This window comes from Diadema antillarum, unplaced genomic scaffold, assembly GCF_040938485.1.
Source record: "Diadema antillarum isolate AM-2024a unplaced genomic scaffold, OU_Dant_1.0 seq00001800_RagTag, whole genome shotgun sequence".
In the NCBI taxonomy this organism is placed as follows: Eukaryota; Metazoa; Echinodermata; class Echinoidea; order Diadematoida; family Diadematidae; genus Diadema; species Diadema antillarum.
In genome coordinates this window covers 53,137-65,494 of record NW_027272476.1, presented here as the reverse complement: position 1 = coordinate 65,494, position 12,358 = coordinate 53,137, and the positions used below count along the sequence as shown (strand labels likewise).

The 12,358-nt window shown below is 38.9% G+C and overlaps 1 protein-coding gene and 1 non-coding gene across 2 annotated transcripts in view; both read left to right on the top strand.

Moving 5' to 3' along the window:
* Positions 1 to 12,358, top strand: part of LOC139712392 (splicing factor 3B subunit 3-like) — a 30,168-nt gene that overhangs the window by 3,735 nt on the left and 14,075 nt on the right. Inside the window, 13 exon segments of the mRNA XM_071624217.1 lie at positions 200 to 276; positions 931 to 1,197; positions 1,872 to 2,013; positions 3,025 to 3,137; positions 4,156 to 4,218; positions 4,916 to 5,094; positions 5,813 to 5,978; positions 6,935 to 7,030; positions 7,902 to 7,974; positions 8,236 to 8,387; positions 9,632 to 9,787; positions 10,065 to 10,220; positions 11,381 to 11,524. Coding sequence (XP_071480318.1) covers positions 200 to 276; positions 931 to 1,197; positions 1,872 to 2,013; positions 3,025 to 3,137; positions 4,156 to 4,218; positions 4,916 to 5,094; positions 5,813 to 5,978; positions 6,935 to 7,030; positions 7,902 to 7,974; positions 8,236 to 8,387; positions 9,632 to 9,787; positions 10,065 to 10,220; positions 11,381 to 11,524 — 1,784 coding nt within the window.
* LOC139712396 (small nucleolar RNA SNORD10) lies at positions 2,489 to 2,630 on the top strand. Its single transcript, XR_011709561.1, has one exon. It is a non-coding gene; the product is annotated as a small nucleolar RNA SNORD10 (small nucleolar RNA).

Here is a 12,358-nt window from a genome sequence, read left to right as displayed (position 1 = left end):
TATGTCAAGAAATAGGGTATGGTTGCAAATTTGCAAAGCATCACCACAATAAAACACAAGCCCAAGGTAGCAGTATTTATTGTTTGGAAATACCAGAGGATGACATCTCCACAAAGTCAATTGAGATTAGATTGTTATTTCTGATGCTGATGGCCTCACTTTCCTCTTATTGTCCTTTGTCCTTATCTATACCTTGCAGACTACATTGTTGTTGGCTCAGATTCTGGTCGAATTATTATCCTGGAATACAACCCATCAAAGAATTGCTTTGACAGGGTAAGCATTTTATGATGATCACATAAGGTACATGATGACAGAAACACTACACTGCAGACTTTATCAGTAGCATGAAAATGAATAAAAAGTGATAATTTCACCATGATTTTTTTTTAACATTAAGGGCACTCTATATTGAATATAATATGTTTCCCAGCTTATTACAAAATGATGCTGTAAAGGTGTGTGATGATCTTTGTTGTTTTTAATGATCACATAAAATAAGTCCATGACAGAAACACTACTTTTAATAAGACTTCTTCATTCTTCAACAATAGTGTTAAGATTGATAACTAGTGGTAGTTTCACAATTACTTCTCAACATATAGTGCCTTCTATTAGAAATAGGTTTGCTCAATGTTTTCCTAGCCTATAACAACCTGATGTTGACAAGATGTGTTAAAAATGTGAGAAGAGTAAAGAAAAGAAGAATATAGATAGGTAGACAAATATGTGTGCAGAAAAAAAAAAATAGAAATTACCATGATATGTTCAATCGCATTTCTGCAGACTCAACCAACCAAAGACCACTGACAAGAATAGTTGGTCTGTATAATTAAGATTCCCAGGAAATAACTGCATATGCATGCAGAGATATCTGCCACAGCTTCAGTGTCTACATTGTATGTTACTCTTCTTTACTACCTTTAATAGATCCATCAGGAAACATTCGGGAAGAGCGGCTGCCGGCGCATCGTGCCGGGCCAGTTTCTGGCGGTGGACCCAAAGGGCCGTGCCGTCATGGTGGGGGCGCTGGAGAAGCAGAAGCTGGTCTACATCCTGAACCGAGACGCCCAGGCAAGGCTGACCATCTCCTCGCCTCTCGAGGCCCACAAGTCCAACACGTTCTGCTTCCACATCGTTGGTGTAGATGTCGGCTTTGAGAATCCCATGTTTGCCTGCCTCGAGATCGACTATGAGGTAGTAAACGTTGTAGAGTTTGCTTCTGAAACTTGTGTATTTTGAGCTAGTTTTTTAAAACACACTGAAAAAAGATAAGAATTCAATCCAAATAAATTTTGAAATACAGAGATTAAACCAGTAGGCTATGAAACTTCCATTGTGTAGGACTTTCATCATTGATGAACAATTTCCAACAGAATTCACGGTGTATTGACTAGTCTACTTCAGTGACCATTGAAATACGTTTGATGATTGTTAGTCTGAATAACTACAAGTAACTTTGAACCTTCTGTGTTCCCATGAGGTAGACAAGAATGTGATTAGACAAGTCCTGATTTATTGAGCTGAAGAAGATTATCTGGGGAGTAAGAAAGCAAGTACATCAGCATTAACAGAAATGCAGCATCTGTTGACCGGTGCCTGTATCTATGGAAGATGCTTACCGGTATGGGTTTCATCTTGTCAAGGAGAGCCCGTAAGCTATAAAGACTCTAATTCATGTGCATTTTTATTTATGCCATAAAATCCTCCATGTTCCTATGAAGTGCTTCAGAGAATGGTTGAATGTGATTTTAGTTTACTCTGCCTTCTGTGAACATAGTCTCATCTTTACTGTTACATAAAAAGTTTAAGTGGACATTGACATTAATAGTCATGATTTTTATTTTCTTCCACGTTCACCTTATGTCCAGGATGCAGACAGTGACCCCACAGGGGAGGCAGCCTTAGCAACCCAACAGCTCCTCACCTACTATGAACTAGACCTTGGCCTGAACCATGTCGTCCGAAAGTACAGTGAACCCTTGGAAGAACATGGCAACCTTCTTATTGCAGGTAATCTGCTCTATTTTTTTGCCAGTGCATGTAAGTGCATGTGTCTGCTCTTAAGGTAGCACTTAGTGTGCGGCTGCACTTGAAATATGTTTGAATGGTGATCTGGTTTCTTTGTCTTGAATGCAAAGTAATCTTTGTCAGTTGGGAGTGAATATGGTTTTAAGGACCTGGTAGTGTTGGGAGACATGGCTGGTCAGGTTGAGTCCATCTTCATTCGCTGTCCACCGGGGTACATTCAAAAACCACGAATAGAGCCCGTCAGCAACATGCCTGCAAATATATGCATCAAAGTGTACATTCATTGGTAATATTTGACTCAAGTCAAGACTTTTTATTGTGTGTATACTTACATAGAGATCAGTGATAAATCTGTACATAATTTGTTCCAGTGATTCTCAAATACATCTGAGCTGGGCCAGCTTTCTCACTTCCTGGTATGCCTATACTACTGGGTCTTTAATGTGGAAACACGTGTATGAGATGATGATAACCTCATGCGTGTCATTTGAGTTCTGCTCTAAGTGTCTCTGCTCTGTGCTCATCTTAAGCGTTTTGCTCAAGGTAGCCAGACTGGGATGCTGCAGTTGGACATATGATACAACATGGCATCTGATTATTTAATGGTAGTTTCCACTGGTGGTACATCAAATATGTAAGATTTACCCAGCATGCTTTAGTAATATGAGAAGAGCTATCTGTTTTCATGTGAATAGTAACATAAGTGTGTAAATGTCTGCCTTTTCATGGACTTGGTAAGTGAAACAACTTTTTTTTTTTTTTTTTTTTTTTGGGGGGGGGGGTGTGCATCAGACCTACCAATGGTGTGTAAAACATTACTTTTTGTCAGTGTTCTTGGTGCATTTCATGCCTTAGGTCTTGTTATGTAAATCACTGTCATAGTCCTTGTGTTAACATTGTAAAAGACCAACAACTGTTGTCCCGAGTGCTTATTTATGGCAAGGTAGACTGAAGTCTCGACAAGAGAAGCTAATTTTTGGTATCATGTTTCAGTGCCTGGAGGCAGCGATGGACCGAGCGGCGTCCTCATCTGCTCCGAGAATTACATCACCTACAAGAACCTGGGAGACCAGCCTGATATCAGGATGCCCATCCCAAGGAGAAGAGTAAGCATCGGATGTTTCAATGTAACAAAGACCAATGTCATTCACATACACTCTGTGCCATTTGGCTACAGAGTAGCAGGCTGTGGGACATAGAAAATTTGATTGCTGGATGTGATGCAGATATGATGTGCATTATGCTTCCGTGTTTCAGCTGACTTCTTGTGATTATACCATCTTAGCATGCTGATCTGCTCTCTCTCCAGAAATCTTGTAGACAGCTTAGCTTTCTCATCATGTAATTGGGTAGATTTTCATTCTTTATCTATTAGAATTGGTCAATGAAGATATTAGATTCAACCTCCCCCCCCCCCCCAAAAAAAAAAAAAAAAAATGGTAGTAGTCATTGTCTTTGCATCAGAGCAATAGATAAACACTCATAGTTACAATATCTTTCATCATAGAATGCTTGGTTTGTTTGGTTTTTCTTTCTTTCTTTTAATGCATGCTATATTTGAGTGATTTCAGAGAAATTCCAAAAATGTTACAGGGAAAATACTTCGCTACTGCTTCCTCGAATAAAAATTTTGCTCATCTAGTTTTTGAAATATGTGAAGATTTTTGTGTAGATTATCATGACATCTGGCTTTCTTTTCCATGTCCTACCAGATTACAGCTGCTACAAATAGCTTTTCTCTTCTCTGCTTTGTTCTATAGAGATATTATACCATGCAGCAGATTTTTCTCTCTACTGCTTTGCTGCAGAAATATGAAAACTGTCAAATCAAAGCCATCCTACATATCCATGCAGCTACAAGTAGCTTTCCTCTTCAATACTAGTTCAAGTATACATTTTTGTTTTGTTCTGCATGCCTTGCCTAAGCAGTTAAGCAGTGACCCGATATAGTACTCAGATGTATTTTGCTTTGTTTGTTGATCAACATGCAACAAACATATTTCAGGAATGAAAAAAGTAGCATATGACTGTAGATACTGCTCATACAAAAAAAAGAAAAAAGAAAATAAGAATTGTGTTGTTCATAGAAGGTGTTACAAGTGTTCATTTGTGTCTCCATACCAGAATGATCTTGATGATCCTGAAAGGGGTATGATCTTCGTCTGCAGTGCAACACATAAAACAAAGGTGAGTAATGCCTTGTGGGAACCTTTAAAGAGTTAACAGAGTGATCAAGTTGCAGCATCGGGCATCATGTTACCTGATGACCATGGTAACGAATGTATTTCAGTGCTGCAGAAATCAATACGATGCCAGTGGCATGAATGCATTGCCTTTTATCTCCTAGGCTTGCGTGTGTGCCACAGGTACCAACACATCCCCTTGATATTACCCCTGAAATACCTTTTAGAAATTACAGCAAATTACCCTGCCTCCTGAATCTGTTACATGTACCTGTATCTCCTTTCTTATGTAACAACTTTAGCCCAGCATTTTGCTATATTATCAACAATAAGTAAACTTTTTTACCATGAAGGGTACATTATTCTGAAAAATTCAATATTGTCTAATGGCTTGGAGGTTCACAGATTCAATCCAAATGCATTTCTGTTTCAGGTTTTCAATTCTGTCAGTTACTCATGATGTCATACCTTTGCTGTCACATTACTTATGGTAAACTCTGTATGGGTGGGGGAGACGTCAAATCAATTGCAATTATTCAATCCACTTTAGGAAGCTCGTGTCAATCTTGCAGATGCAGAATGACTCTATTTAGTGTTTTTTTTTTTCAAAAATAATAGCAGATGTAGTCCTGAAAGATATTAGGCAGTAGTCTCAGTTGGAGTAGCACCCATCACATGCTTTCTTTCTTCTCATCCCGTAGTCGATGTTCTTCTTCCTGACCCAAACGGAGCAAGGCGACATCTTCAAGATCACGCTGGAGACAGACGACGACATGGTGACAGAGATCCGCATGAAATACTTCGATACAGTCCCCGTGGCCACGTCTATGAATGTGCTCAAGACGGGGTTCCTGTTCATTGCATCAGAATATGGCAATCAGTGAGTATAGTCTGCCCTGTGAGCCACCAAAGGAAAAGGATGTATTTCTGTAATTGGGTGTGGTAATGCATTGTTAAGATATGGACCAACTCTGTTGTAGTCTTTCAAACATTCAACATTGTATGCTTCTATTCCCTGGCTTCATAGGAGAAGCGATGTAACAAATATAAAGATAAAGCGGGAATAAAATAGCATAGGCTTTGTCAGCATTTTCTGAGTGTGTTAGCAAGTCCTTGAAAAAATAGGAACCCTGAACTCTGGCTAATCATACTGTGCTTCTGCCGTGGAGATAATACCTTGTTATGAATCCCATATAGCAATATGATGTGATTATATTCAGGGTTTTTATTGTGGACATATATAGTAATAATTTAAGATAAGACATCCTGTTGCCTATTATACACTTCAATTTTGTTTTCTCCTGTTAACTTGGAGACTTTTTTTTTTCAGTTGTCATACAAAATCCACTTGATGTGTATATTTTTCTGATATACTAATAGTGTGGCTTTTAGAGAATAGACGAGGTATGAAAAGTGAATTGTACAAAGGGGTTGTGTGGTAAGGAAAACACTTTCTTCCTGTCAGAAGTAGATGCTTGTCCATCTCTCTGTGGTCAAAAACATTGAGGTTAATTATTGTTGATGTTGTTGTAATGTTGTTATGGTCCAAAATACGTATCTGTGTACCCTACTCTTTTCTCCAAACCTCTGGTTTACAGCTACCTCTACCAGATTGCACACCTGGGAGACGATGACGATGAGCCAGAATTCAGCAGTGCCACACCCCTGGAGGAAGGGGACACATTCTTCTTTGCCCCACGACCCCTCAGGAATCTGGAGGAAGTGGATCAGCTGGAGAGTCTCTCGCCGATCCTCAACTGCCAGGTACAAGACTTATACAACCCACTCACAGGCTGATAGAATTCTCATTTTTGAAGGGTACCCTCTCGTTTGAGTGGATTCTTATTCTAAGAGTGTTTTATTTATAAAATCTGTGAAGGTAGCTCTATGTTGTCTTGAGTTGACACTTGTATTTATATGTCTGGACGAAGTCAGATGCTAATGGTCTTGAAATCATGTCCGATGGCACAATGTTATTTGAAATCATTTCATTAGATTACCAGGAGATGCTGGCAGAGAGTCAGAAGGATCTATCATTTGTAAAGAATTCATGTTTCCAATGAGTTTGGTGTCACCATGCACTCTTTACAAAGTGTACATATTTATCTATACTTGGCTCATTTTGTTAGAGAAATGGTGAGGAGCCAATGAGGGAAATTTCATGAGGTAAAACATTAGAGTTTAAACTTTAGGAAAGCTTCCAACGTATCGTTTAAACTTTCAGGGTTAAAACTGAGAGACCTATAGTTAATGTGGTCTCTGAAGACAACTCTTCACTGCACTACATTGCATATTTTGACTTCCTCAGATTGTTGTACAAATCAAGCTTAATCCGATCAAATGTGTAATTGATAGACCTGCAAACTCCTCTTTCACTAACTTTTGTGACAGATAGCTTTTATTATCATTTTTGTGTGTTTTAATTGTTTTATGTCCTACACTAGTGGCTGATTGATTAAAACGGTGCATAGTTTTGAGAATGAATGGTCTTTGAATCTCTACAGAGGAATTTCAAAGACGTTGCAAAATAATTTCTTGACATCAAGGTGGAAATCTTTTGAACAAGTTAATTCCTAAATTTGTTGCATGAGTTCTTAGAAATGGATTTAGGACTTATTCTATGTTGTTTTCACCAATGGTAGACTGTAGCTTGACATTTTCTACTTACCATTATTTGCCTCTTTTAATCTCCTAACCAAATCTGTCTCTTTCTGCACCAGATTGCTGATCTTGCCGGTGAGGACACGCCCCAGCTGTATGTAGCATGTGGCAGAGGTCCTAGGTCATCCATGAGGGTACTAAGGCACGGATTGGAGGTAAGTGGCCAGTGACCATCATTGGGCAGTTCAGACTTTCCTGCCAAAGTGTATATACATACAAGTGTTCATCAAACACATACTTTATGACATTGAGTACAGGGTCCACCATGTTTATATGCTGTTACTGTCTACATGTTTTGTGAGATACAAACAGTAATTGCTATGACGTGGTGTTGCAAGCTCTTCAGTACGAAAGTTATATTTGTGCCTCCATTTTGTCTTTCCTCTGGAAGCAGGAGAGCTATATCTGTAATTAAGTGGGAAATACATTTTAGGAAAGTGAAATATTCCCCCCCCCCCCCCCCCCCCCCCCACCTAACATATAAAGGAAGTTATGAAAACGTAAGAGACCAGAAAGTCTGTATACAAGATTTCACTTTCATCTTGTCTTTCAGTGGAATATGCAAAAGTCCACTTCAGCAAGGTTTTTAGATGCAAACTACAGTATAATTCAAAAGTGAAGTCCTAACTTTGGCATTACCACCAGGTTTATAGCACATAATGTCAATGGCATTTTTAGATAGTTGGTTGTGAGATAAAAGTCACTGTCATACTTCTCAGTGGCATTGCAGCATTCGGGCATCATGTTACCTTGTCACTGTGGTAATGTATGTGTTTCAGTGCTGCAGAAATCAAACAGGTAGGGAGGGATCCATTGCTTGCTTTTATGACTGAGCTTGCTGTTCTCTCCCTACCAACACACCCATCTTAAGGGGGATAGGGCAGCATGTTAATTATGTAAGAGAACTTGGTAAAATAAAGAACCTTCTTCTTTATTTATGCAATGTACTTACATTTCGACTGAAAGTATTAAGTGTGAATTTTTGATTATGTAAAGATATTAAGAGTGTCCATGTTCTCACTGCAGGTCTCAGAAATGGCCGTCTCTGAGCTGCCCGGTAGCCCAAACGCTGTCTGGACTGTAAAGAAGAAAGCAGATGGTGAGTGGAGCAAACCTCATCAAAAGAACTGTATACCTGTATAAAGATCCTTTTAGAAAGCCACACTAAATGACTTGCTAATATCAAAATTTTCACAACTTCTAAAGTACTTTTTTTTTTCCCCTGCAAAGTCGCTCATAAATGTGTGTTAATCTACTTTGTTGACAGGACCTATTTCACCAAAAGCCATCCCCTCTTTGGGATGAAATGGCTTGCAAAGCTACTTTCACATTGTCAACTCCTCATCATTATGTATTTCAGATGAATTTGATGCCTACATCATTGTGTCCTTCGTCAATGCCACCCTGGTTCTGTCCATCGGTGAGACTGTGGAGGAAGTGACAGATTCTGGTTTCCTGGGAACCACGCCCACTCTGTCGTCCTCTCTTATTGGTGACGATGCTCTCCTACAGGTTAGATGGAAGAAATAACTTACTGTAAAACCACAAACAGTTGGGACATGAAACTTTCGCAAATTGGGGCTGATGGGCTTTTTTATGGCATGAAGCTTTTACAAATTGCCACTAGCATTCAATGCATTGTTGTGACCAAAAAAAAACTTTCACACGTATATTACTTCGGAGAATCTTGCCTCGTGCACATGTAAATTCCTGGTTTTACAGTAGCTCACAGTGAATATGCTTATTTTTGTGTGTTTTATATGTTATTCTTTATTGTCTGATGAGGCATGTATGTGCACTGTGCTAAGTTAAGAACACTTAGTATCATACAGTGCATATATCAATGTCAGAAGCAAACTGTCATTGTTCCCCCAGTAGCTTTAAGTTTGCACATCTTGTTGATAGGGTGGCTTGAGGAAGCAGTCCTGTTTTGCAAGTCTCCCTCCCCAGTTCCACCCAATCACATGTGAAGATAAATTTTAGAAGCTGTTTGAGTCCCATGTGTCCAATTTGACATCAAACTAAACGTTTAAAGTAGCAGCTGTATGGAATTCCATTAACTTTCTATTAGAACTTAAATGAGGCAGGCATATATAGATCTTGAAGTTACAGCATCGAAAACTCTACAATAAGTGATGTTTGAACATTTATATGTATGCCATGTTAGTCATCTTTGTAAGTCATATTTCCCCCAAGTTTATTCATGATCCTCCCTCAGTGTTTCTGCATGAGGCCACCTACCTTGAATGTTCAAGTAATGATTGTCACATATTTCCCCATCCCTTGTCAATGTGTGGTCTCCCCCCCCCCCCCCCCCCAAAAAAAAAAAAAAAAAAAGCTGGATGTGATGAATGCATGTATACTCGCGCTTCGACTGAAGTGTATTAACCGTGTTGTGAAATCGCATGCACATTTCTGATCCACATAGCTATGTATGAATGTAGAGCACTGGCACCGAAAGAACAAGCTTATCCAACTGTACAATGTCACTGTGCTTACTGCATGTCATATTTGAAATAGGACAGTTGTAGTTTCACAGTATCCCAAGAGTTCTGAAAGTTGAAAGTTTGAATAAAGTTGGTAGTGTCACTGCATGGTGAGCAGTAGGTTCCAAGATCTAATCCCTGGCTAGTTCCTTCTTTGTCATGTAGGCCATTGTAAAATGGATTGAACAAGTGAACTTACAAGCTACAATAAGACCATCTATTCTTAAGTCAATATTTTTTTGCCTATTTCTCCTCTAAACTGGGGGTCAGATCTACCCTGATGGTATCCGCCACATTCGGGCTGACAAGCGTGTGAATGAGTGGAAGACACCAGGCAAGAAGTCCATCGTCAAGTGTGCAGTCAACCAGAGACAGGTGGTCATTGCCCTGACCGGTGGAGAGTTGGTCTACTTCGAGATGGATCCAGTGAGTGGACACTTACATTGAATCTGTAGATATGAAAACATTACTTGAAGCCTGATACACACCAGTTTGAAACACAGTCTTTACACTCTTGTACACAAATGAACCTGAAATTTTGAAATTGTCACCCTGAAAATAATGTTAATGAAACTGTTCATTTTAACATAGTACTAAAGAAGAATCTTTTGCATGATCATCAATTAGTGTTGATATAGTACACTAAGAATGTTTAATTGTTGATTTCTGTAAGTAAATGGCTGTGTGTTTTCTTTCTACACAGACTGGTCAACTGAATGAGTACACTGAAAGGAAGGAGATGAATGCCGATGTAAAGTGCATGAGTTTGGCCAGTGTGCCCTCTGGGGAGCAGAGAGCCAGGTTCCTGGCTGTGGGTCTGGATGACAACACCGTCCGCATCATCTCCCTGGACCAATCAGTAAGTTTGCTTCTTGTATGTCATCTCTTTGCAGGTAATGCTGTATCTTCAGGCGATGCCCTCCAAAATATTGGTTCCTGTTTGCTGACATCACAATAGTATATATCCTGACACTTTTTCTTCATACTACTTCAAGTGGTGTTTAAGGCCTTCCCTCAATGTTGGTGTTTAGTTCTGTTTTTTAGTTTGTTTGAATAGTATATATCCTGACACTTTTTCTTCATACTACTTCAAGTGGTGTTTAAGGCCTTTCCTCAATGTTGGTGTTTAGTTCTGTTTTTTAGTTTGTTTGTATAACAATTTTAATTACCCACTGATGTTATGTTACTAAATTGTTAGTGAGCTTGTAACAGCCTTTTACCTCATTAGACTCTTCCTTTGTAATAAAACACAGCAAGCAAATCCATATTGTTTATGTGCTTGGTGCCTGTAATGTGTATAGCAATGATGTTCTATCATTATCTGTCAATCCACCGAATGATATTGTGTGGATAACTTCATTGATACCTGAGCTATGCACAATAGGATGCTCCAATGGTTTATTGGGAGAATGCAAGAGTACCCAGAGCAATTATACTTTATTGATGGGCGAGTGACATAATGTTGACACTGGTTTGAATTGGCAAGCTGCATCTGTAATGGATTCATTGCACAGTGTTCATGTGATAAAAAATAAAGAAATACAACCCAACTCAACTACATGTGAGCATCTGTTGTGTCAACTGTAGTGCAGGAACTGCTTGCAAATGTACATACACCCACAAATTACTGAAATATCTTGTTTGTTTCAGCCAGATGACTTCAAATACAGGAGTTGCTTGCCATTGCCACTTGACTGATCAAGTATAATTGTTTGACACTTTGGATGTATTCACCACATGTCTCATATCAAACACAATGCTTCATCTTGACTCAATGGGTATAGAATACGAATGAAAACATATATTAGGAAAACAGAATGCACTGTTCATGTAGCCCAAGAATAATGTGGCAACATTGTAGAAATCTGATGTTATATGGTATAAGTTATGTAGATATTTTTATAATAGAATTATCATTAATACAGATCCGCCACTCATATTGTTTTGCCCGATTAGATGACATATTTTTATCTGATGTTAAATAATGTAATACATGCTATCCTTGACATCTTGTGACAGGACTGTTTGCAGCCCCTGAGTATGCAAGCCTTACCAGCCCCTGCTGAAGCCCTGTGTATCATTGAGATGGGTGGGGCTGAGGCTAGGGAGGATACTGGAGAGAGGGGCAGCTCTGGGGGACTCTTCCTCAATATCGGTCTACAGGTGAGTGGAATTTAAAATCATAGTTCAGAGAAGTGAAGCTATTTTAGTATCCCCTGTGATTTTCCACATAAATATGTTCATGTAAAGATACGGTAAATACACTTCAGAATTGAAGTCCCTGTGAGCGCTTATAAAGTTCTCTGCATGGAACCTGTCCCATTTTCAGTTTTAGCATGAAAGAAGTATATGTCTCTTTAGCAAAGATTTTATCAGCCATATTTTAGGGTATCCTTGCCACCCATTGTGGGTTGAGTGTCTACTTGGAAAACTTTCTGTGTGTCCAATTGAGGAATTGAGCTCAAGATCTGTCAATGTCATAGTTTGCCGGCCGGCTGTAACATTTCCATCATTAAACAGCAAATATTGATCAGTCTTTGAATTTAGGACTTTCTGTCTTAAAAACACTGAAAGAAATATGAATGCATATACAGCTCCTTCACTTTGCTTATGATGAATCCATTTTATCTCTTTCCTCATGGAATTGTGAAGTACAAAGTGTGTTTTACAGATAGTCTTTTACTTAAGTGTGAATGGTGCCAAGTCAGTCATCTTGGTAACCTCAGATAGAGCTGTGCTTAGAGAATAGTTTGTGTTGTGTGCATTTGGTATGGTGTTGCCAAGTGTTTGGTTAATGTTTCATCTTGTTTGCATGCAGTTTACTGCAGTAGTAGGCATGAAAATCTGTGTAGTGCAGTGGAAAATGATGTTTGTACCATTGTGTTTTGTGGTTATGTACTCACATTGTTTTGTTATATAATAAAGGGTTTATAGTCTGCACCTTAGACACATGAGCTCCAATGTAGCTTCTTCACACACACACACAAAAAAAGAATA